This window comes from Pleurodeles waltl, chromosome 11 (assembly GCF_031143425.1).
Source record: "Pleurodeles waltl isolate 20211129_DDA chromosome 11, aPleWal1.hap1.20221129, whole genome shotgun sequence".
Taxonomy (NCBI): Eukaryota; Metazoa; Chordata; class Amphibia; order Caudata; family Salamandridae; genus Pleurodeles; species Pleurodeles waltl.
In genome coordinates, this window is record NC_090450.1 from 829,602,458 (window position 1) to 829,624,967 (window position 22,510).

Consider the following 22,510-nt stretch of genomic DNA (forward strand, 5'->3'; position numbering starts at 1 on the left):
AGGCTAGGCAGGAGGAGCAGTTGCAACACAACAAAGCATGAAGGGCAGAAGGGTGTGGCAGCAAAATGGATAATGGGGGGCAGGAGGGAGGGGATAGGGGCATTGAACTTGGACAGGCAGGGTGGAGGTGGCAGGCACAGGCAGCAGTCATCTGACCATGTTAGGCAGGTTGGAGGGGCAGTGGCAGCTCAACAGAACATTCAGAGTAGATAGGAGGGGCAGTGGCAGGTCCATGGAAAATGGTGGGCGAAAAGGAGATAGCAGGGGCAATTACACATACATCGGAGGGCAAGGGGAAGGAGGGTAGCCGCAGCAAGATAGGTACAGAGGCTAAGCAGGAGGGAAATGATGGGGCATAGAACTGGGCAACGGAGGACTGGAGAAAAGTGCAGGGATATCAAGCTAAGTGGAGGGCGGTGGCAGCACATTGGACCATGCAGAGCAAGAGGGAGGGGGCTGGTGCATGGACATGGACAACAGACAGTAGGGAGGAGGAGGATGGGCAGCAAGCTAACTGTTCAGGGCAGATGGGAGGGGCAGGGGCAGAACAACAGCCACCTAGGGCTGTAATGAGGGAGCAGGGGCATAGCCTTGGACAATGGATGGCAAGGAGGAGTGGTGGCAGGACCAGCAAGCTTGGGGGGGGGGCAGCACAATGCCAGGCCCTGCGTCCAACTCCACCACCATTTTATTTCAAGTAACTATAGCTTGTGCCCTAAGGTAAGTATAGCTTGCGCCCCCGCCATGCACTGCTAATTACCCCAGATATTACATCACTCATAACATCTTCTATGAAATCATTGGTAATATCACAGTAATAAATCGCACATGAACACAGAGTCAGCTGGAACACATACTCCATGCTGAATGAACTACAACATATCACAGGCATAGAAGGATAAAACAGATAAAATTATGGCACTCTAGGAATAAACTCCTCTAACTTTTACAGATTTGTTGTATTTTCTAACAGGGTTTGACTTCCTGATCCACATAGCATGGAAAGAGAGCTAGACTTATAGGGAGATTGGTGTGTGCTAAAGTGCTATCTTTCACATTTCATTGTAATTGTATTTATATAGCACTTTCTACCGCTGACGAGGCATCGAATCGCTTTACTGCGAGTAGCATGCTACTCCGGTACCAAAAACGATTAGTGGTGGATTACTATAGGGAAATATGAGTATAGAATTAGTCCAGAGAAATATGAGTTAATTTGAGAAGTGGACATGTGAGTCTTCTAGCTGGATTGCATAGAATAATGGACGGATAGAAAAGGGAAAAAACTGGGAGCCAAATCTACAAGGCCCTTGCGCCTCCCTGCGTCACACCAGCATCATTTTTTGTTTTTACGCTAATGTGGGGTTAAGGAGGCCATTTCCTTATGCCATATTTACAAAGTGGCGCAATTCTAGCATTGTGCCACTCTGTAACCCCCTGAGCCGCACTACACCTGCGCCAGGTACAATGTATGCAAGGTGGGCGTTCCCAAACATGGAGGATGCAAAAAAATGGCGCAGTAAAATCTATAAGACTCTACTGCAACATCTTTTCCATCACTCTCAATACCTGCTCGGGCAGGCTTCAAAGTGACTGACCCATAGTAATCTATGGGCCTCCCTAGTGCTTTGCTGCACTAGCACCATCATTTATGGTGCCAATCCAGCAAAGCGCCACAGTAGCATCATAAATTATGACGCCATTGTGGAAACAAGCGCCATGGTGCGCCGTATAGTAAATACGGGGCAACCATGGTGTTGTTAGGTGGGAAAGGGGTGGCATATAAATCTGATTTTGCGTACAGATCAGGAGGGAGTTTAACGCATGTGATGCTCACACAATTCCTCATCTGGATGCTTTAAACAACTGAGAGTGTTTGTCTTCAGGTGAGAAAACTGTCTTTTTTGTTGCACATTTTCGTAGTGCGTTGACTTTAAGCCAAATGAGGCCTTTGTGACCACTGAACACTATGGTTGGCTGCAGTGCAATTAAATTGATCCGGGCACTACAGCAAGCAAAGATGAAAACTGGCACAAGGTAGGTACTATAAATAAAGGCGTAGTGGCTTCACTAGCATTGCTCGCTTACTTCACAGACTTTACTTAGAGGGACCTCAAGTCTTTTAACAGAGCTTCCTCTCCGCTAAGAGGGCTGTTTCCACAGACTAGGGATGTTTCTTGGATACAGTGGATAGCATGTACTTTGGAAGACTTAAGCAGACTTAACAGTCAAGATTCACTGACAAGGGTTGCCGCAGGTGAGGGTGTGGAAGGGAGGGACTGGATAGAAAACCTCCCCCTCATGTTAAGCAAAAGCTGCAGGGTGTGACGTCATAACTCTCTCTCTTTCTCTCTTTCTCTCTCTCTCTCTCTCTCTCTCTCTCTCTGTCGCGCTGTTCGTAAAATCATTAGCCGTCTTAGATAAGACGTTTCATCTGACAATTCTAAAGACTTGCAATATAAGAAACAAGAGAAAGACCCAATTTGTACAAAAAAAGAGAAATTTTCTAAATATGCCTTTGTAAAAGTGTAACAATTATGTTTATAGTAATAAAATAAACTATAAACTATATTTTTTTAATTTCCTTCTAAACTATTTTTAGAAAAGTATCTAAAATATAATGTGAGTTGTTTATGTAACAGTCCATATTTTTACTACAAAATGTCCCTGTGGCTTCAATTTGTTAACTTCTTACTATGCTTCTACACTTCAAAATGGCCACCACGTTTGTTGAACTGGTGAAATCTCTTTGTGAGTCCTATTTCTATTCCATAGCTAAACCGACCTGCCGGTTGTCCGCACGCCGCAGTCCCAAAAATCTGACAGCTCTACATCGATCAGCATCTCTTCGTCCAATAATCGACTGCGGTGGGCGGGGCAGTTGAGTGCCGGAAAATACGCGTTGACGTAGGTGTCGCACAGCAGCAGCTGTTGAGTTTGGGAAGTGGAGATGGTGCTGATTAAAGAATTGTGAGTCCTTTTCGCCGCCGTAAAGTGCTGAAACATGGGGTGCAGGAAGGTTTTGTGGGAGTGGAGAACATGCATAGGGTGGTATCGGGCTGTGCGTTTTGCGGTTTATTGATAATGTGCTGAGCTAGCACATAACCCCAGCAGATTGTAATGTGCTTCTTCACTAGCATATACCCATACCTGTCTATTTACTCAATGCGATGGGAACGGGAGCGCCTATTTTATTTTGAAGTGTGCCAGATATGTCATTTGCAGTGAGGGACGCCTGACATAATCAGTAGGTCATGGTTTTATTTTGTCCGATGGACTGTGTTGATGGCCTGTGGCGCGCAGATTAAAAAGCAATCTCTTTTGCCATATGTGTAAAGGACTGCTTTGCTCGTATGTATATTTTAAAGTGCATTCACCCAGCTGTATCCCATTTGCATCCGTTCAATCCTGCGTGACTATGTCCCATGAGCAGTGTCTTTGTTTTGCTACCAGGCTTGACCTCGCTGTGCACAGCCAAGGTGGTATGTTCATTATTTGCAGGTAAGATATATCCTTAATTGGTTAAGTAGGTTTGCAAGGCGGTGCTTCAGCTTTGTACACTAGACATACTCTATTATCCCTTTGACTTTTGTCTCAATCCTATTGGGCCTGTAGCGGCACCTTACAGCTACGCCTTCTCTACGCTGGAATTCTTGTTCATGCTCTGATGCTCGGGATATCTTCTCAAGGCCTGAAGGTGCAAGCCCCATGTCTGACCCTTGTGTAGTGGGCCTAATTAAGACTGCCTTGTCCTACATGTATTTCTTTTGGAGTGGACGTCACTCCTATACTGCGAGGCTCTGTTTTTTCTAGTCTGTTGTGGAAGTTGAGGATGTGAGTCTAACCCTTATCAAAATCTTCTCTCTATGATTGAAATCACATGTCCTTCAAAATGCCGATTGGAAAAAAAGCAGTCTGGTTTGTTACTTCTTGGCGTTGTATTCAGTACTCCCTGTAAGCACTGTGAAACGGAAATGGTAAAAATATGGCGGGCATGCCTGCCAGTAGCCCTTACATCAAACACTCCAATTGGCCTATGTCATACGTCCTCCTTTTAAACTGTTTAGCAAACTCGGTTTACGCAATCCTAGTTTATTTGAAACACACATCACGTGCAAATAAATTCATCACAAAACTAAGAACGTTGAGCAGCAACAATTTCTTATTTCCCAGTCATAACCTTAAGTACTAAGAAATAATGTACAACTGTACCCCCTGGCCTCTTGAATAGCCATTATAGGATTGCTTCCTGCTTAGAGTTAAGAAAGCTATGCACTAGGTTTTTCTTTTGCCTCGTGCGCACAAATAATCTTTTGGGAAATTATATGGGACTGTATTTTTTTGACTTCTTTGCAGCTGGTTGTTGGGCAGTAGATTAAAGCCCATTGCGGGGAAGGGTTCTTAGTTACCATTGGTAATTTTACCAAACATTGAGCGTGGTCCTGTCAGGTCGGTGAACATTACAACGGTGTAACCCTTGGCAGCTAAAATAATTAGTGTAACATTCTCTTTTGATTGGTGATCGTTTTCATCTCCTTGACTGGCCAATGGTGAACATTGCTGTCCGTGTTTGGATTTAAAAACATATTTTTTTGTGCTTTACTCTGAGCTATAGGCAAAAAAGTATTTCATCTTCACAAGGTGAAGAAAAGAGCCTTGCAAAAAATATTACTTTAGAGACTTGCACAGCGAGGCTCGATCTTTGCTTAGAACTTTTGTTCTAGCTCTATAGTGCTAGAAATTAATGTATTTCAGGAAACAATAGACAGAAGATTATTATTTGCATTGATGGAAGTTCATACTGCCCTCCTATCAACAACTGCAGTCCTTCTATTTCCTTCTATTTTCTTTCTTTTTTTGTCCTCATATCACCATAGCTTCTACAAACTCAATCCATATCTCAATTGTTATACAACCCTCAGTCTGCTGTGAATGCCACTGCTTCAACTGAGCCAAATGACTCATCACACATAGTGGCACCTGGTGTAATTATAGGACCAATTATTCTACAGATTCCAGTGCCAACATACCGCTCAACCTGACACAGTCATCCTGTTTGTTCCACCAGCCTTGCCCCGATATCCAAATGACAAGTTCTTAAGCCAGTCTATTGCAGTAGGGGGAGATGGATCAGACCAGTGCTTATAGATTTCTCTCGTGGCTAAGAGTACAAGATAAAATAAAAAACCTCTCTGAGCGCTACTAAGTGGGCTGTGGAAGACCATAAGCATCCTCAGCAGAACCAACCTGAGGTTTAGTTAGATTGACCCCCACAGGATGTCCTTTACAATGATCCCGACATCCTCCCAAAAGCTTCTAATACTAGGGTAAGTATAAACTAGATGTTCATCATTAGCTTTTAGGAGGCCACACCCTCGGCCCCTCAGGGTCAGTGCCTGCACAAACGTTGCAATCTTTTGAGGAGTCAAATATAGCCAGTTAATAGTAAAGAAGTGATTTTGCTTCAGATTGACTGGCTTGACGACTGAGTACAACTGCTTCAGAGATATTTGCCAAAGGAAATTTAAATTGTTCCCCTGTACGATTCCTTTCCAGACTGACTGTGGCACTGCCATTTTCCTATCTTCGGCCTCAAGAAACTTCCAATACCAGACAGCGACCTCCTTACATTTAGGCCGTGCATCCTACAATGCTGACTCATCCTGGCAGGAATCCCCCATCTCCTGAGTGACACTTGTGAGCCAAGAAGACAGCTGCAGATATTTAAATCTCAATAGGGATCCCCCAATCTTAACTTTCAGTACTTTCCAGGATAATACCCCCAGAGCTGAGAACAACTCCGCATCCCCAGCTAACAATGCCTGTTCCTTAATGGGAGTCTTGGCTTACCTCACAGGTACTATGGGGTGCTTGGGGAATCCCAGATAAATGCAAAGTCTGAATAATAACCGATACCCAGAAAGTTCTATATCTGAACCATAAGCTGAGTGTGGCCTGCAGGACTTTTAGCTGTACTTTTTTTTTTTTTAAAAGGTTTGGGGTGCCAAACTTTTATAGGAACCCAGCACATCCCAGGTCCCTAACCATCTCTGCTAGGATCACCCCCATAGTTGAGGAATACGGAGTACCCAGAAGCCTCCTGCTACTTTTAAACTGGAAAGCTATACAATAAGGGTTCAGGTATGGCAGGGAAAGGCCCCCTTCACAAGCTTGCGCCTCAGCTTTTTTCAAGCTTGCCTTGCCTCCTCTGAGTCATGTATAAAACAAGTTATTTTCCCGGGATATTACCAATAGCTAATCTTGGGATTGTAACCGGGACGCAATTGAAAAGGTAAGTCATCTTGGGGAGGATCAACATCTTAACCAAATTCACACACTCATAGATAGTGAAAGGTAAATTCCTCCACCTGGCGACTAATGCATCTGAATGGAATGTCTTGGTAGCATCTGTTTTTACCACTGCCAAGGGAATCCCTCAAGTGGTTGCTAAATCAGTAGATCCTATCAGCTGCTGAGTAAGCTCATGGATCTGTCGCTTTGGCACAAAACCCTTTGTTGTGTGGGCTCTCATTATCCTAATGAGGCTGCTGAATTCGGGCGGCAGCATCACCTGAATTGTGGGGAACTTTGCCCAGTCCCACACCATGTGACAACTGTCAGCCTAATCAGTTTCTGGCAAAGTGGCAGGGATGATTTGTGGCATTTGGGTGCATGACAAGATGACTTCTCAGGGAAATCGTGGTGGATCAGATCTCATCCTTTTCTCTCGGGTACATTGGTCTCACACATGCAAAGACAAAAAGAGGAAGGAAATAGTTTAATAAGATTGATTGAATCTGCTGCATTTTGGATAAAATGGCATGAAATACAATAATTAGAATGATGAAACATACTGGAAGCAAAATGGTGACAATGAAAGTGAAACACAGGAACAGTTCCACTATACTGTCACTATGCACAATATATGCAATTCCTATCTAAGCTATGTTAGAGCACAGCAGGATAAGCCCTAATCTGCCCTTCAGGATCCCCCCCGATACTGGAGTATGACAATAGTGAACAAGCCTGTCTGTTACAGAGACAACATCCCCATATAGGCCTGTGAACCAGCAGTGTCAGCAAGCAGCTGTAACCAAGTCAGACAGCATGCAGTCGTGGTCTTCTGGCTGGAACATCTCTCGAATGTGCATGGGACAAGGAAATTATTTTATAATAAAACAGCTGATGTTCTGAGAAATGTCCCTACATAAGGATACATATGTTTCTGTGAACACCACAGACGCAATGTACCACTTGTGCCGACAATCCTATCTCGCTGCAGCCTTGAGGAAAAGCATAAAGTGAAAAAAATGTTGTGATAAGAAATGTAATGCTTTCCTAAGTGAAAGGACAACTAGATAAAGAAAGTAAAACACCACCACAGAATTGATTGATTCTAAAATAATAAAATGAAGCAGAATAAAATAATACTAGGCTAAAGGGCACAAACAACAGGCCTAGTTGCCAAAATAACATGCCCAGAGACATCACCAAAAAGGCTATACAACACCTTCTGATCTGGATGTATTAATTGTGGAGCTAACTTGGCCAGAATTCCCACTAAAATACTAGCAAAAACCTTATTGTCTGCATTTAATAAGGATACTGGGCGAAAAGAGTTGGCCTTCCTAGGGTCCTTGTTGGGTTTTAATATCAAGGTAATTGTGGCTTCCTTCCATGAATCGGGGACCTGGACCTTGCCCTGGTATATCAAATTAAACACAGCCTCCCATACTGGCACCACCTCTCCCTTTAAGAGCTTCTAGAGCTCTGAGGGAATGGCATTGGGGCCTGCCGCCTTTCCATTTTTATTATGAGACAGATCCTCCATGATTTCCTCCTGGGTGATCTTTGCCTTCATATACTCTCTACCCCCCCACAGTAAGCTCAGGTAGTTCTAGACCTCCCAACCATTGCCTAGGTTTGTCTGGGTCTGGAAACACTGCTTCGGTATACAATCTGGAAAATAAAGAGACCATACACCCCTGCATGCCCTCAACTTTATTTGAAACTTCTCCCAGAGGGTTGACAGCCAACTCCTTAATAATGTTCATGGACCTCTCGACCCTTGCTTTCTATGCCAAAAATGCGCCAGCTCACTCCCCACACTTGAACTGCTTCATGTACCCAGCATGCCACTTTTCTCTGCGAACAGTGTCCAGCTTGATTTTAAAATGTAGCTGTGCCTCCTCCAGCTGATTCAGGTTCCTATCTCTGCAACCACATTTTGTGCCTGTAAAGCGGTCTCTAGATCTCCCGCTTCTTGCTCCAGCCTGGCCAATTCTGCCTATTCTGACTTATTTTTTAAATGTGCTTGACTCTGCAACCTCCCCTCTCTACCCAAATAAAGGCTTTAAAAGCATCCCAAATTATTTAGAGCGGAGTAGTGCCGGTGTTATTAAGAAAAAAATAAACTGTGGATTTTTTAAGGCAGCTGCCACACCCTCCTCGAGTAGGGCACGCTTTAAAGTCCACCCTGAATTCTGCCTACTTCTAGGGCAATAAAGCAGCATGGTGACCGAAGAATAATCCAAGATATGACCAGGAAGATGTTTAATCTCCTTTATTGTAGCCGCCAGGTTACTTATCAGCAAAAAATAATCTAGTCTGGAATATTGGTCATACGTTTTACTGTGAAAGGTGTAACCTCTCGACGAGCCCTTCAGATACCTCCATACATCTACCAACCCTAAATCCTGCAGCATGTTTCTAAGGGCCTGCTCAGTCCTTGGTGTTTGAGTACAGTCTCTCTGGATTAAGCTATCTAAGGTGGCATCTAATAGGGTATTGAATTCCCCATCCCAGGAACCACTGGGTCAGTCAGCTCAACCAGGTTCAGCTCCAGGTTGTTTATATCTACTGTTGGCCCATAAAACCCCATGCACACAAATTCAAAACCAGTGCATCTCATGCTTGCCAAGGCCCACCTTCCTGAACTGTCTGTTTTCAAGAATGTAACCTCTACCCCAGCACCCTTCCATACTAAAATCACAATCTCCTTACAGTACTCTAATTGATAAGAAACCACGTATCCCTCCAACCATCTAACCCTAGAGAAAAGGTCTCTACTCTCATTTGCAGTCAGGTGGGTTTCCTGTAAGATAATAACATGGACCAAACCTTCTTCAAGGTACCTCATCACCAATCTCCGCTGACCCCGACTCCTTAGACCATTGACATTCCAGGTCAAGGAGCGTATCTCCTTACTCCCTTCCATTGTCTTTAATAAAATTCAACCTCTTTCCTGATAGTTTGACTGGCGTCCACTCATGAGAAACTTATAGCTTGGCGAAACAGAGGACATTTTCTTTCATTTTTTTCCCATTGCTCCCCACCTGGTGTGCTCCTCCCCTCCCCCATATCCACCTCTGTGTGTGTCCCCCCCTAGGGGATCCTCTCATTGCTTTCAGGCATTTAGAATGCCTAATAGTTTCCCTGGGAGATACTAACACAACACCCTCCAAAGAGAGAAAGAAAAAAAGAAATACTAACCGCAGAGTGCCCCCTCAACCACCCTGCCCTGCAAGACCTGGCATTCAGAAAAGACTTTGGGGAAATCAGGGATTTGCCCCTTTTTTAAGACTAGCAATCAATGAAACCACACCCGCCTCTTCATGATGATTAAACATCTGGTTATTCCACATAATGTGGAGCATTGATGCAAATTTTAACTGCACTTTTGCCCCCAAATTCTGCAGCTCCTACCTTCTCCTGCCGGGCTCCCACTGCCTCTGTTCTGACCTGATGGTAAAGGAGAACCCCTTCGTATTAAAAGAGCCACTTCTTTAGGCGATTGCTAATGTTGCCTCTTTTACTGCATACAAAAGAAAATTCACTAGGATCTTCCTTGGCTGGGAATTCCTCTCAAGGGGGTCTCTGTGCTCTTTGTATTTCTTGTCCAAGTTAATATCTGGTCTGCCCTTTAGGTACACCTCCCGATGCGAAGAGATTTTAAAGGACTTAATGTCAGCACCCTCCTCGGCTTCAGGCACATACAGGCATCAAAGATTATTTCTTCAAGAATGATTTTCAATTCTCTCAAGATCTTTTTGCAGAGCTTTATTTTTCCTAGTCAGCCGACTTATCCCAATTGTATCCTGCTTAATGTGGCCACCTCATCTAGCTTCTGAGAAGAAGCAGAGCAGGAGGCTTTAATACCCGCCTGATTGGCCTCTGACACCTCAAATCTGCCTTTAATGTCTTCTTTAAAGCCCAGGAGAATGGTGGCAAGAGATTCCTCTGGCAGCACCAGTCTTGTTTCATCCCTGACCTTCTCCTGCTGCCCCCCTCGTTCATAGTAGCTGACCTGACCAGACTGACCATCCTGAGCCGACTCCTTTAAAACAGCGAGAGCCTCAAACCTGTTGCTGGTGGTGACCTGGGCTACGATATGAGTACACTCCTCAGGTCTTCTGTCCACTTCTGAAAGCCCTATGGATACAGCAAGGGCATCAGGACCGTCCATAGTAGGGGATATAACTTTTCTCAGGCTTTATCCCGCCACATCTTCTTCAAGCCCCCCCTCAGTACTCCTTAAGGCTGGCGAAGCCTGGGCTCTAAAAAAAAAAGGAGCTTAGCAAAGGAGTTATCTCAACCTGTGAGCTGGCACCGTCCTGCCCCTCCCTGCGGTGCTTTTACTAGGCGGCTTGAGGGATTTCCCCAATTTCATGGCTGAAGCACCCATGGCACTGCCCGACATACACCTTTGAGCCTTCACAGTATCTATAAAAATGGTAGGGGGAAATTCCAACAAAGTGCTTAACCTGGTAGCCTCAACAGCATGGGTGCACAGCATGTATCTAGAGGTCTTGCCACCAGCCTTACCAGTATTGTGACCTTTTCCTTGTCCAGATATGTAGGGCGCCAGGTCTTCTTGTCTCCTTTACCTACCTCCCAATCCCTCTGCCACCTGCCCCTTCCCCATAACCAAAAGCTGTTGCCTGGGCCAATGCTTGTTTCTTTGTTGGCCAGAGAGGCTCTACTGCTCGATTCCTGGCTTGTGTTGATGCTGCCACCACAGCTATAGGTTTGCGTTTGGGCCACTCTGCTATGCTGCCTCACAGAGCAAAAACCCTGCACTGACAGCCGCAATGGTAGTGGACACCCCAAGGACCACCATAGAAGACATCTAAGAACAAGCATTTGCAATACAACGGGTCTCATATTATGTTGAGTTAGAGATATTAGCTCTGTAAACTCCGAACCGGACTCTTCTTGCCACATTAAATGGAAAAAAATTGGCGCTATCGCGCTGCAAAATAAAGAGAAAAATTAGTCCAGAAACCATACGGAAAACATGGCGCCTCGTATGTTTCCAGTAGTTTGCCGGTGCTCTCGAGGATGGCTAAATGCCGGAAAATATGACATATTCATGCCTTTCATGAATGAAAACAAGTGGATTTTAAAAGGCAAGGCCACGAACCAATGAAAGTGACTGACTTAACATGGGCGTGGTTAAAATCCCTCTAAAGAGAGATTAGAAGAGGGACGGAGCACTTTGCGCTCACCCCTAAAAAGGAGGACTCGCTATAAGAATTAATTCAGAGGCTGCCAGGAATGCACTCTGGGTGGGTGGCTAAGGTGCGCATGCCGCGGTGAGCAACATCTTACTCCACGGGAGCTCGCAGCCGCTAGTGCACGACCGCCATGTTCCCCTGCCCCACTCCTTTATCACTTTCTAGTGGTGATTTACAGAAGAGCACTTTTCCCAACATCAATCAGCATATGTCAAGCCACCTCTTTGTACCACCTTGTGCTTACTAATATTTCCGCATGCACTGGTGGCATTAATAGAACATTATTAAGCAAAATGTGACCCAAGGTAAAGTGCACATGCTTTATCCTGTTAAATTTTAAATATGCTCTCACATGTGAAGCAGTAAATTAGACCACACAACTCAAACACTTTTTCTGATAAGCTAATGATTCATTTTGTTTCGGGGTCAGGACAATTAACTTTTCATACCTCTTTAATAATCTTTAATTTCTGCTGCAAATCTCTGTTCCAGGAACCTAACGATTGAAGGGCCCACAATATCTGTAGACCACTTCACTCTTGTATTATTTGCAGTCAGACTGTTTTTTAACACATTGTCACATTCTCACCATCCTTTTGAAATGGGTTTACCCTTCTTGTCCATGGTCACAAGCACAGTTCGATAAACTTCTGTTTGCTCCACCTGTTTCCTCAATGACACACAGGTGCTTCTTTTATTATTTCATTACACATTCAAACAGATCACTGGTTGGAACCATTGTATCATGTTAAAAAATCCATACTTCACATGCCCATAAATATGCTTCACTGTGGCCTTGTAACTGAAAAGCATCCAAAATATTTTTTTCTGCTAGATAGTCATTATTTACTTAACAGTTTCAGCACGGAAGGCTTATTTGTTTTTGTTTTTCCTGTCTATTGTTTGACACAGTCACTAGCTGCTATATGCCCTTAAAACATCCTGTTCTTCTTTGCTTGTTTTTGTCTTCAGCTGTAGGTACATTTTACAAACAAACATTGGCAGATCCAATAGGTATGTCTTTGTTTAAAAAACAAAAAAAATCATTTCCAAACAGAGTAGGCCTGACAAACCTGTCAGCTTGGCTTTTTACTAAAGCTTGGCTTACTAAAGAGCCGTCCAATGAGACATAAGTCCTTGCTGTAGCATGCTGCAGTAACTTAGGCAGTTACCATAGATCCCTAGAGTTTAAAAACATCTTCTGAGGCAGGATTCCTGGAATTGTCATCTTATTCTTTAAGTAAGCTGGGTTTGGTACCTTAGCCTGTTACACACACTAACTTTTCTAACTAATACTAGGCACTTCTATCTTGAAACAAGAAAGTGGGGAAGGGAGAGAAAGAGAATACAGCATAGCGACAGTGGAACAACTACATGCTCTACCGTCTGCTAACAGTAAAGTGGTACAGCAATGTGCAGTAAAGGAAAATAACTCTCTGACGTCAGCAGTGGAAGGATGCAACTCATCTATTCAAAACCCTGATCCCTGAATTGGACACATGCTTTTCTGCAGCAGGCTGCAGTACTTATGTCGTTACTGGAGTCAAAAACAAATATTTTGCTTAGCAGGCTGCAGAACTTTAGGTCTACATTTTCTGCCTAATTTTCTATCTCAAGTTTGTGACCTAGGTTTAATGTTGAGTCCAGGTTTAAAATGTTGTAAATTCTCTGGCTGGCCACAAAAACACTATTTTTATGTTGTGAATGTGATCACCAAATTCTTAAATTTTCACATCCAAATATTGCCCATGCACGTTCGTAGACTAACACTTTTATTCTTGGCAGTGAACAATGTTGTGTGCCATCCACATGACTGCAGTTTCATGTTATGTCCCAAAATCCCTTTCACTGGATTATTTGTGTTATAACTCTCCATACAGTCTCTTACATGTTTTCGTCTTTGCTTAAAATGTATTATATTACTGTAGTCTTCAGTTTGTCAGTTGAGTTTCCAAACACTTTGTTGCAAGTCTACATATTCTTTTTTGTCACTCGCATGAAATCTGACTTGTAATACTTCACATTTGAAACACAGATAAAGCTTTATTTATAGGGACCTCTGATTTTCCTGTAGTAAATGGGTTTCATCCATTTAATCTCTTTCGTTTTTTTTTTTCTTTTTTTGACTACCTGATTTTTGGAATTTTACTGGAGGGGAGTCTCGCCAACTGAGTCTTTCATGGTAAAATGTAAATGAACTGAGTGTAATCACCAGTGTCTGCCTTTTAAGAAAAGGAAGCTGCTGCTCAGCTGGGTCAAGAGGCTGTGGGCTGGTTCGGTGTGAACACACATGTGGGTACTGCAGGTGTGAGATTACTGCCTTGCGCGGCTTGGTATCTTCTCAATGGGAACATGTTTCAGAAGGGACCCTTCGTGGGCTGGTACTGAACTGGGGTAGGTCTTATAATGTTTTTGATCATCCATCATGTAGGTCTGAAGTGCTTACTAAAAGTCTGTGCTGGTTAACTGAATTGTACATCATACTCCAAAAGTTGTACCAAAGTACAGTTTAACCCCCCATAGACCGACAGGTTCAAATGAGGTATCAATCTTAGAGTAAACATGCACCCCAGGTGTAGATCCACAGTCCCTTTCATCATGTCTACACTCAATATGGCTCTTTAAGAATTTTCATATTTACTTGGCTAGGCTGATAATTAAGTTCCAGGCCTTTGTCCCCCCTACTAGACCATGGTAATTACCCTGCTGGCCAGCAGAAAGTTTAAAGGTCTCCTCACACAAGAGAGCCATTAACAGTGCTTGGACCAGTACCTGGGAACTGAAAGGTTAGGCAGGAATTCTGCATCTCTTAATCAGCTCCTCACACTGGACCGTGGATGGGACCCCAAGACCACTGAAAGAAAGGAAGCGGGTCTAAACACAGAAGGGGCTCCCTTTGAGATTTTGGTTAGACGGGATCAGACGGCTCTGTGAAGTGGGGCTCCAAGTGAAGGTCTCTCTGTAGACCACTTGAAGCCGCGATGTTGGAATGCCCAGAATGCTGTGAAGAAGGGCTGGGACAGGGTGGAGTGATGCTGTGGCTCCCTAAGATTCATCTGGGGTGGGGTACCTGTCTTCTATAGCTTTCCACCCCACAGATTAGGCCTTGTAAAAAGCACAGATGTTTGAGAAAAAATGATAAAAACTATTTGTAATTGCATTTATATAGCACTTACTACCTCTGATGAGACATTGAAGCTCTTTGTGCCAGACAGCACGCTGCACCAGGGTCCAAAGTTAGTGATTAGTCCAGGCTTATTGGTTATTGTTAGTTAGTGAGATTTGTTTTGCTCTATCAGGCAAACCTATCCATGCATTCACTTAAGTGTCTTTGTGGAAGATTAAAGAAATAGAAGTTAGGTGTAATCATTAGTGGAGAAAGAGGGATATGTGAGTTCATGAAGATGATAGATGGGGTTAAAAGATGACTTAGAAAGGATTAGGTAATATTAGGTTGCTGTAGCATCACTTTCTAAAAGAGGAGAGGTGATTTATAAAACAAATGTGTGCAATTTACAAACATATTAGGAGATTAAGGCAAACATGCATGTGATTTAAAAAAAAAGGTTGTGCTTAGAGAGAAGAATCATGCAGACGATGGAAAGAAAAGCAAGCCATTCAAAAGGAAAAAAGCAGAGGCCATCATAGGAAGTGTTACGTAAAAGTCAGCTTTCATAGTGGATTTTAGGAATATGGAGAGCATTTTCTTAGACTGTATGCAGTTTGAAGCTGCAAGACTGTACACATAAACATCATTATTTGCATCCGAAGATATAAGATGAAGATATATATTAAGTGTGTTTGATAGGCACTAGTTAGCTGATCTGCCTGTCTCGTCCTAGGCTACAACTAGACTACCATTTCAAGCAAGGAGACGAGACTCTGGACTTGGGAGCCTTGACAGCAAAAGAGTGCAGCTGGACGAAAAAGCTACCTGATGCCACTACAACAATGTACTTCGGGACTTTGACTTCATCTGACCCCTAGGACTAGGATGGGTCTCTCCAGCGCAATAGCGCTGGCCTCGTTATGTGCCCTGAGGAATAGTTTAGGGGAATAATCCAACTGGGGGACCGTGGGTTTCCCTTGTGACTTTTGTGAACTGGTCCTGCAGCAGGATAAGCCCCATCAAGACTGTTACCACTGACCCCATTCACACACAAGATCTCTACACTGGAAGACGGCCAAAGCCATGGGGTGTCGGGAGCGCAGCAGGGAAGATGTTCTGCTTGTTTGGTGTGGAGAGGCTGCTCAAGACACCCCCATAAGCAGAAGAGAGCACCAGGAGACCCGGCAGGAGACAGATCTGGTGCAGGGTTCCATAAACCCATACTCCCGGGATCTCGAGGCTCCCCCCTGCAGTGTCCAGCGACCCCCTATGGCTTGTGCAGTTGGCGGGACCAGGCACCTGAAATCAACTCAGCACATGACCAAGTATAAAGATTATATTAAAGCATTTATACGAAGTACATAAAGAAAAGCAAAACACAGTGAAGCTGCTTATTTATTCATCCCTGCGGTATAGAGTGCCCCAGAATTCTCTGAGACACGCCCAAACATTTGCATATTTCCCTTGTGGTGCATCCAAGGAGCACATCGGCACTACTATCACAGTTAATATGTGGTGGGGGGGGGGGGGCAGAAGGATGTGCAGCATCTTCCAGAACCTTCCCCACAAAAGTTGGCCTAGGTCTCCCAGGGGGTTATGTTGATGTCCCCTCAAGAGATTTTTGATCATTCCAAATCTCTGCCTGAGACTGTTCTTTTATACATGGGCTTGATTGGTGGGTCTTGGTACTGCAGTAACAGCTTAGTAGCGATAAAGTAAGATTCCATGACACATGCATGCATGTGAAGCAGGAGTAGGACCTGCTGGCTGGAGGAGAGTTTTATTTCTCAGATAATTCCTAGAGCTCTCGGTAAATCTAGGTCAGTTCTTGAATCCACAATGATAAAGGCTTCCTTAAAGTACGCAAATCTTTATTTTCACCATGAAGCCAAGGATAAAGTTGAATTAAACTTCATATGTGCATCCCAACCTGAAGCTGTGTGAATCTCAAATCAAGACTCCCTGAAAATCAGTTAAGACATTCACTACAGTCATAACACCATTGTGTGTATTATTTCTTATGTTTAAGAATAACCTTAAAATACCAGGCTTACCTTTTACTGAAAAACAGCTACTATTACGTTTGGTTTAATTGAATACTGCTTGCATGAATTCATGCCATCTCTGATGATATTAGAATAAGGAGCTAGACTGTGGTTGCTATGTGGAATTGTGCAAACAAGTTATGCAACTGTCATGTATAACTTGAGGAATTTAGCAGTTGCACTGTAACAGTGTACTATCTGCTGTTTTTATTGGTGTTCTGGTAAAAAGAAGCCTTGTCTACACAAACCCCGTAATAGAAAAGTATGTTTGCTTTATTTGTATCACTTAATTGTTTGACTACAATTAGTCAGAAGTTTTGCTGGAGCATTTTCATCCTTCCCAGGAATCAATGCTCATCGCGACCAGTGGATTTTTGGACCCTGCGACAGGGTGTGTTAGAACCATTCAACTCAAATTCAATATAGACCAATAAAATTCAACAGTATGACCCATTTGACAATACAAGAAAACTTCAGTTAAATGTAAAGTTAAGGTATTTATTACAAACTCAAGCTCACAGTCATGTAAATTACTTTCAAGACAAAGTTATAAAGATACAGAATCAGTAAGGCCCAAGGCACTAAATAAATTTAGGTGAACTAACATTAATGAAACTAACATTTAATAAGAAAAGCACAAAACATTAACAATATCAACTGAGAGATAGAAAGTAAATGTTGCCCACTCTTAGCAAGAATCAGTCCATTTCAAATCATTAGTTATAATTTTCAGCTGAGCAAGGGATAAACCCTACCATAGCCAAATTAAGGATTGGAGTGTGTCGGGCGAAACACGTGGGCAAAAAACTAAAAGTGCAAAAAGAATTTGACAAAAGGAAGCCTCTGGCAAAAAGGTACTAACTAAACTGGGCAAAAGATAGATAAAAAGGGAAAGCATCAACATGTCAGAGGCTCAATCAAGAGTCTTCTGAAAGGGGTTAGAGATTTTTTTTTCCGTACTTTTCAGTGGGGCATCTCAAAGGGGCAAGCAGAGAGGGAGATAACCTCTCCAAGGGTCTCAGCATGCAGGGTTCTTCATTAGGAAATGTTCTGGACTGGAAATCTGCAAAGCATCTGACCAAAGTCCAACTGGTCAACAGTATATTAAAGTTCATAAAGCAATTTGATTTGCTTCGAAAAGCAGTCCATATTACTTTGGAGGGGCATCATCCAATAGTAATCAATCACACAACTCTAGATTGCACCATCTACTTCCTTTCCTATGTCTGATCATGGGAACCTCATCCATGCAAGTAGATCCGCACAGGATTGAAACATCTATATAATTTTATTAGTCCATCTATTCAAGATGTTCCAAGTCCAAGGACACTGTTACACTTTCTCTCAATAGGGCGTATTACCAAAGCCAGTCTTCTCATGGTAACGAAGTCTGAAAGAAGTCTCACGCTATGAATAAATGAATCGGAAATTGCCTGCACAATCACAAAATACAAATCTAACAGGCCTCACTCACATAGGCTAACACAGGTAAGTTAAAGCAATACATTTAATTAATGTGTTTTAATAAACACTTTTAACATGCAAATTTATGAATTAAACATTAATAATGCTTCAATAATATGCATGTTACTTCATTTAAAACAAAAAAAGAAATCTATTAATGCATTTCAGTAAGTCTAATAGGGAGGTACATTTCTTTCATTTTTGCACACATTTTTAATTCATTCATCATTAGAAATTCAGCATTGTTTCAATATATTCTGTTAGTCTAATGCCTAAATTATGACATCATATCAATAACATCTTACAAACATTTGATTTAATTCAAATTTCACCTGTGTCAAACTCTACAGTGTAAATAAAGGCACAATAATAAAGATGTGTCAGTGCAATTTCTACATTCAAACTATTAATACTTTGGTTAATCCAGTGCATATAGTGTCACATATTGATGACTTCTGTGACATGAAGGACAGCACTAAAATTTAGACTACATCAGTTTCAAAGTGGTTTTGTGAGTTGGATCTTTTTCTAGTCCCTATATTGTGCGATTGTGTTGCTAAGCAATGAATTCTAAGGACAGCTATTGAAAATATTTGTGAGTTGGGCAGATAAACCAATCAAATACTTTTCTATCCCTCTGTTTCTACGGAAGGTTGAAAGTGCTGTTCCTTGTATTGCGGTGGACTGTATATCCACGTGAGTTAAACACACCAAGTTGAAGACTGGCCTTTCCTCCGCAAGGAGCCATTGAATAAATAGAAGGTCTTGTATGATGCTGTTCAATGTGGAAGTGCCTGATATAAGACCAGCTGCTGTATGTTAAGCATTTTTTAGTATGCAAGGTTGTCTTGCATTTCCTTACTCCAGTCATGTAGATAGTGTGACTTTTTTTTAAAGTAATATCTTTTATGAATCGAACATCATCCATTGTTCTGGGAAAAATCGTTAACTTTAATTGTTAATGATTTTGACCAGATGCGTTTCATGTGCTCTTTGAAGCGTTTGAGTCAGCTGATGCATTGGACTTGACAGTAACTCGTCTATTGATTGGCTATGCCAGTGACTAAACTAAGAGTGGCTGTACTAGGCATTAAGGATATGGGTGTTTTTTGAGGCCATACTTAGGGGGTTATTCTAACATTGGCGGGCGGCGGAGGCCGCCCGCCAATGTTCCCCCTCCAAAATACCGCTCCGCGGTCGCAAGACCGCTGAGGGTATTTTGGGATTTGCCCTGAGCTGGCGGGCGGCCGCCAAAAGGCCGCCCGCCAGCCCAGGGCAAATCAACCTTCCCACTAGGACGCCGGCTCAGAATTGAGCCGGCGGAGTGGGAAGGTGCGACGGGTGCAGTTGCAAAGCAGACACTGAAATACTAAGTGGGGCCCTCTTACGGGGGCCCCTGCAGTGCCCATGCCATTGGCATGGGCACTGCAGGGGCCCCCAGGGGCCCCGCGGCACCCCCTACCGCCATCCTGTTCCTGGCGGGAGACCCGCCAGGAACAGGATGGCGGTAGGGGGTGTCAGAATCCCCATGGCGGCGGAGCGCGCTCCGCCGCCATGGAGGATTCCCCCGAGCAGCGGAAAGTCGGCAGGAGACCGCCGACTTTCCGTTTCTGACCGCGGCTGAACCGCCGCGGTCAGAATGCTCGAGGGAGCACCGCCAGCCTGTTGGCGGTGCTCCCGTGGTCGGTGACCCTGGCGGTCACCGGCCGCCAGGGTCAGAATGACCCCCTTAATGTCTTAGAATTGGATTGAACCATTTGCCTCTCTGTAAAAAAAAAAAGTTGCAAACTTTTGCAATAACCTTTGCTATGGAGCTTTATTGATCCATTTGGTATGTTATGCCTGCCAGTTCTAGATGGAGAAGTGTGTTTTTTTTTTTTTTTTTTTTGAGAATTGCTATGAGAAGGCTTTCTATATATAGAACCATGATTCTGGCTACAGATTGAAAAGGGTGTTGGAGGTTATGGAATATTTGATATACAGGTCAAAAAATGTGTAAATGTAAGATGCAAGGTTTACACATCTATTTGTGGTGTAGATTTGTAAATTCTTGGGATTCAAAAGTAGTTTATCCTGAAAGGTATGTTAGAGTTCCAGGGATCTTCATGTTGCCTCTGGCCATCCTATAAATCATCTGCAGGCAACTAATCCACAGGTTTAGAGCTTTTCAGCTGTTTTCTAAGTTGATAAATTACTTCCCCTTACACTCCCTGAAAATAGTCTGATATTTGATGTTCTTTCCATTGTAATTGCACACTTGCTTATTTTCACACTGTTAGGAGCGCAGTTAGGGTGTGAAGAACCATATAAATGTTTGAGAATATTCACAAAGTACGAGTGTCCAGTTACTGCCTTATGACCTTCCCTATGGAATTCTAATCTCCTGTTCTCTTAACAAATGTCATGGAAAAAAATAGACACCTTGCAGATTTTAATCACTCATAAGTTTCCATCTATGTCTTAAAATCTCTACACATCCTGATTCTTTGAATCCAGCAAATGGATGTGTAGGCACAGGTGACAATCTCTAGATGCCCAAGTTTCCTTTGGGTAAGCCAATACCGTCTGTGAGTCAGGTACTATGTTTCAAAACATTCCTGCAGTTTCCTAGTCCTTTTTGAACATTTTTCTCTGGCTAAAAACTAACAAGTTTCCTTTGGGTGAAAACTATCCAGAAAAATGCCTGCCCACACTGACTAAAGAGCTCCAGAGAAGGGACCAAACCTGAGATGCAGTATACCATAGCCTCAGGTTTGGGGATAAAAACGATTTCCTATAGAGGAGACCTCTGGTTTCTGAGAATTGTTCTCAGTATCTTGCAAAGATATGTGTTTTATTGTAGAAAGATACATCTTTCAACGGTAAGGGGGAAATCCATTTACCCCCCCCCCCCATATACTTATCTGACATCTGTATGTTCTATAAGACTTAAAAGAAAGAATAATGGGTAGTCCTCTTTATCTGTTATTGTATGTAAATTATTGTAACTTCACATATCAGCATAATTTGTATTCCACGTAGAGTCTATCCATGGAGGAAAGAAAGTGCATAGGACCATATGTAGCGTGCATTTTACCAGTTGCAAACGGCCTGATCCCGCGAATGGGGCCGTTTGCCACCGTAAAATGAATGTTGGTATGTATGAATGCCAATTTGAGATTCTATCACGTTACCGAATCGCAATTTGGAATCGGCAATACATACCTATTTTGGTATTAGGAAGTGCTGTGTTCAGGGTGTCCTTCCTAAGACCGAATCGCAGCGGTATGTAGGAATGTTTTGTAACTGAAATGGGATTGCAAAACAGTTGCATTTTACCACCTACTTCAAGTAGGTGGTAACCCATTTGCAAATCGGTAGGAGCCCCCAAGGAAAACGGGCTGCATTTAAAAAAAAAATAAAAAAAATAAAATAAAAAAAAATTAAAATGTTTGCTTTATTTAAAACCGATCAGACATATTTATCTGCTGACCCCAGCAGGCCACCATGCCTTTGATTTTTGTGTTTCTTAATGGGTCGCAAATTGCGACCTGCCTCATGAGTATTAATGAGGAAGGTTGATTTGCGTCCCATTAGGAAAAACAAAATAAACTCAGAGTTTCCTATGGGAGAATATCGATTATCTTATTGTGATTCGCAGAGAATTGCTATTTGGAATAATGAAACATCTGGCCCTAAGTGTGGTAATGGCAAGTACAATACAAACAAAACCCAACAACTGTTGATAAATGTCCAAGTCAACATTTTGTTTGAAAAGTTTTAAGGGATAGGTAAATTTTTGTTTCAGTGAGATCAAAAAGATAGAATTCTGTACCTGTTTTCAAGAAGCTCTTGGTCGTTTGTCTTCCAACTTTGTCTGTGATTTTACCTTTAACCTGTGAATTGATCAAGTGTTTATCGCTTTGATCTCATTCCATTTCTCCTTTAGTTGGCTGGACTACCTCAGGATGCATTCATATATAGCCTAAAGAAAACGCAGGCTGGTTTTGGAGTCTGCATTAGGCGAGATTGGGTTACAATTTGTTTATGTCACAATTGGTACGTTGATGGTTTATTTTGAGGGCTTTGTTATTCACATGGGTTAATATTGATTTAGGTTTTAAGAACAAAGTGGAAATATATGGTAGTAGAGCTAGTGGTGTTGATCACTTACTCTATAAATTAAAAAAATAAGAGAGTTTATGGCTTAAGTTACTGAGGCAAATGTTTAGCAGAGGTTTAGGTTGACTGAAGTTGCAAACTATAGTGGATGAGTAGGCAATGTCCCCACATGGAATCGGAAGAGGATTCTTTAATGATACCCAAGAAAAACTGAAATATCAGAGAGAATATTTCAGTGAGCTGAGTGATCAGTAATGAAGATCTGGATAGTACAT

General features: G+C 42.7%; 1 protein-coding gene across 1 annotated transcript in view; it reads left to right on the forward strand.

Moving 5' to 3' along the window:
• Positions 1–2,780: 2,780 nt before the first annotated feature.
• The window catches only part of PITPNB (phosphatidylinositol transfer protein beta), a 348,647-nt gene continuing 328,917 nt past the window's right edge, over positions 2,781–22,510 (forward strand). The window contains exon 1 of the mRNA XM_069214679.1: positions 2,781–2,970. Coding sequence (XP_069070780.1) covers positions 2,951–2,970 — 20 coding nt within the window. The 5' untranslated portion in view covers positions 2,781–2,950. The remainder of the gene's footprint in view (positions 2,971–22,510) is intronic.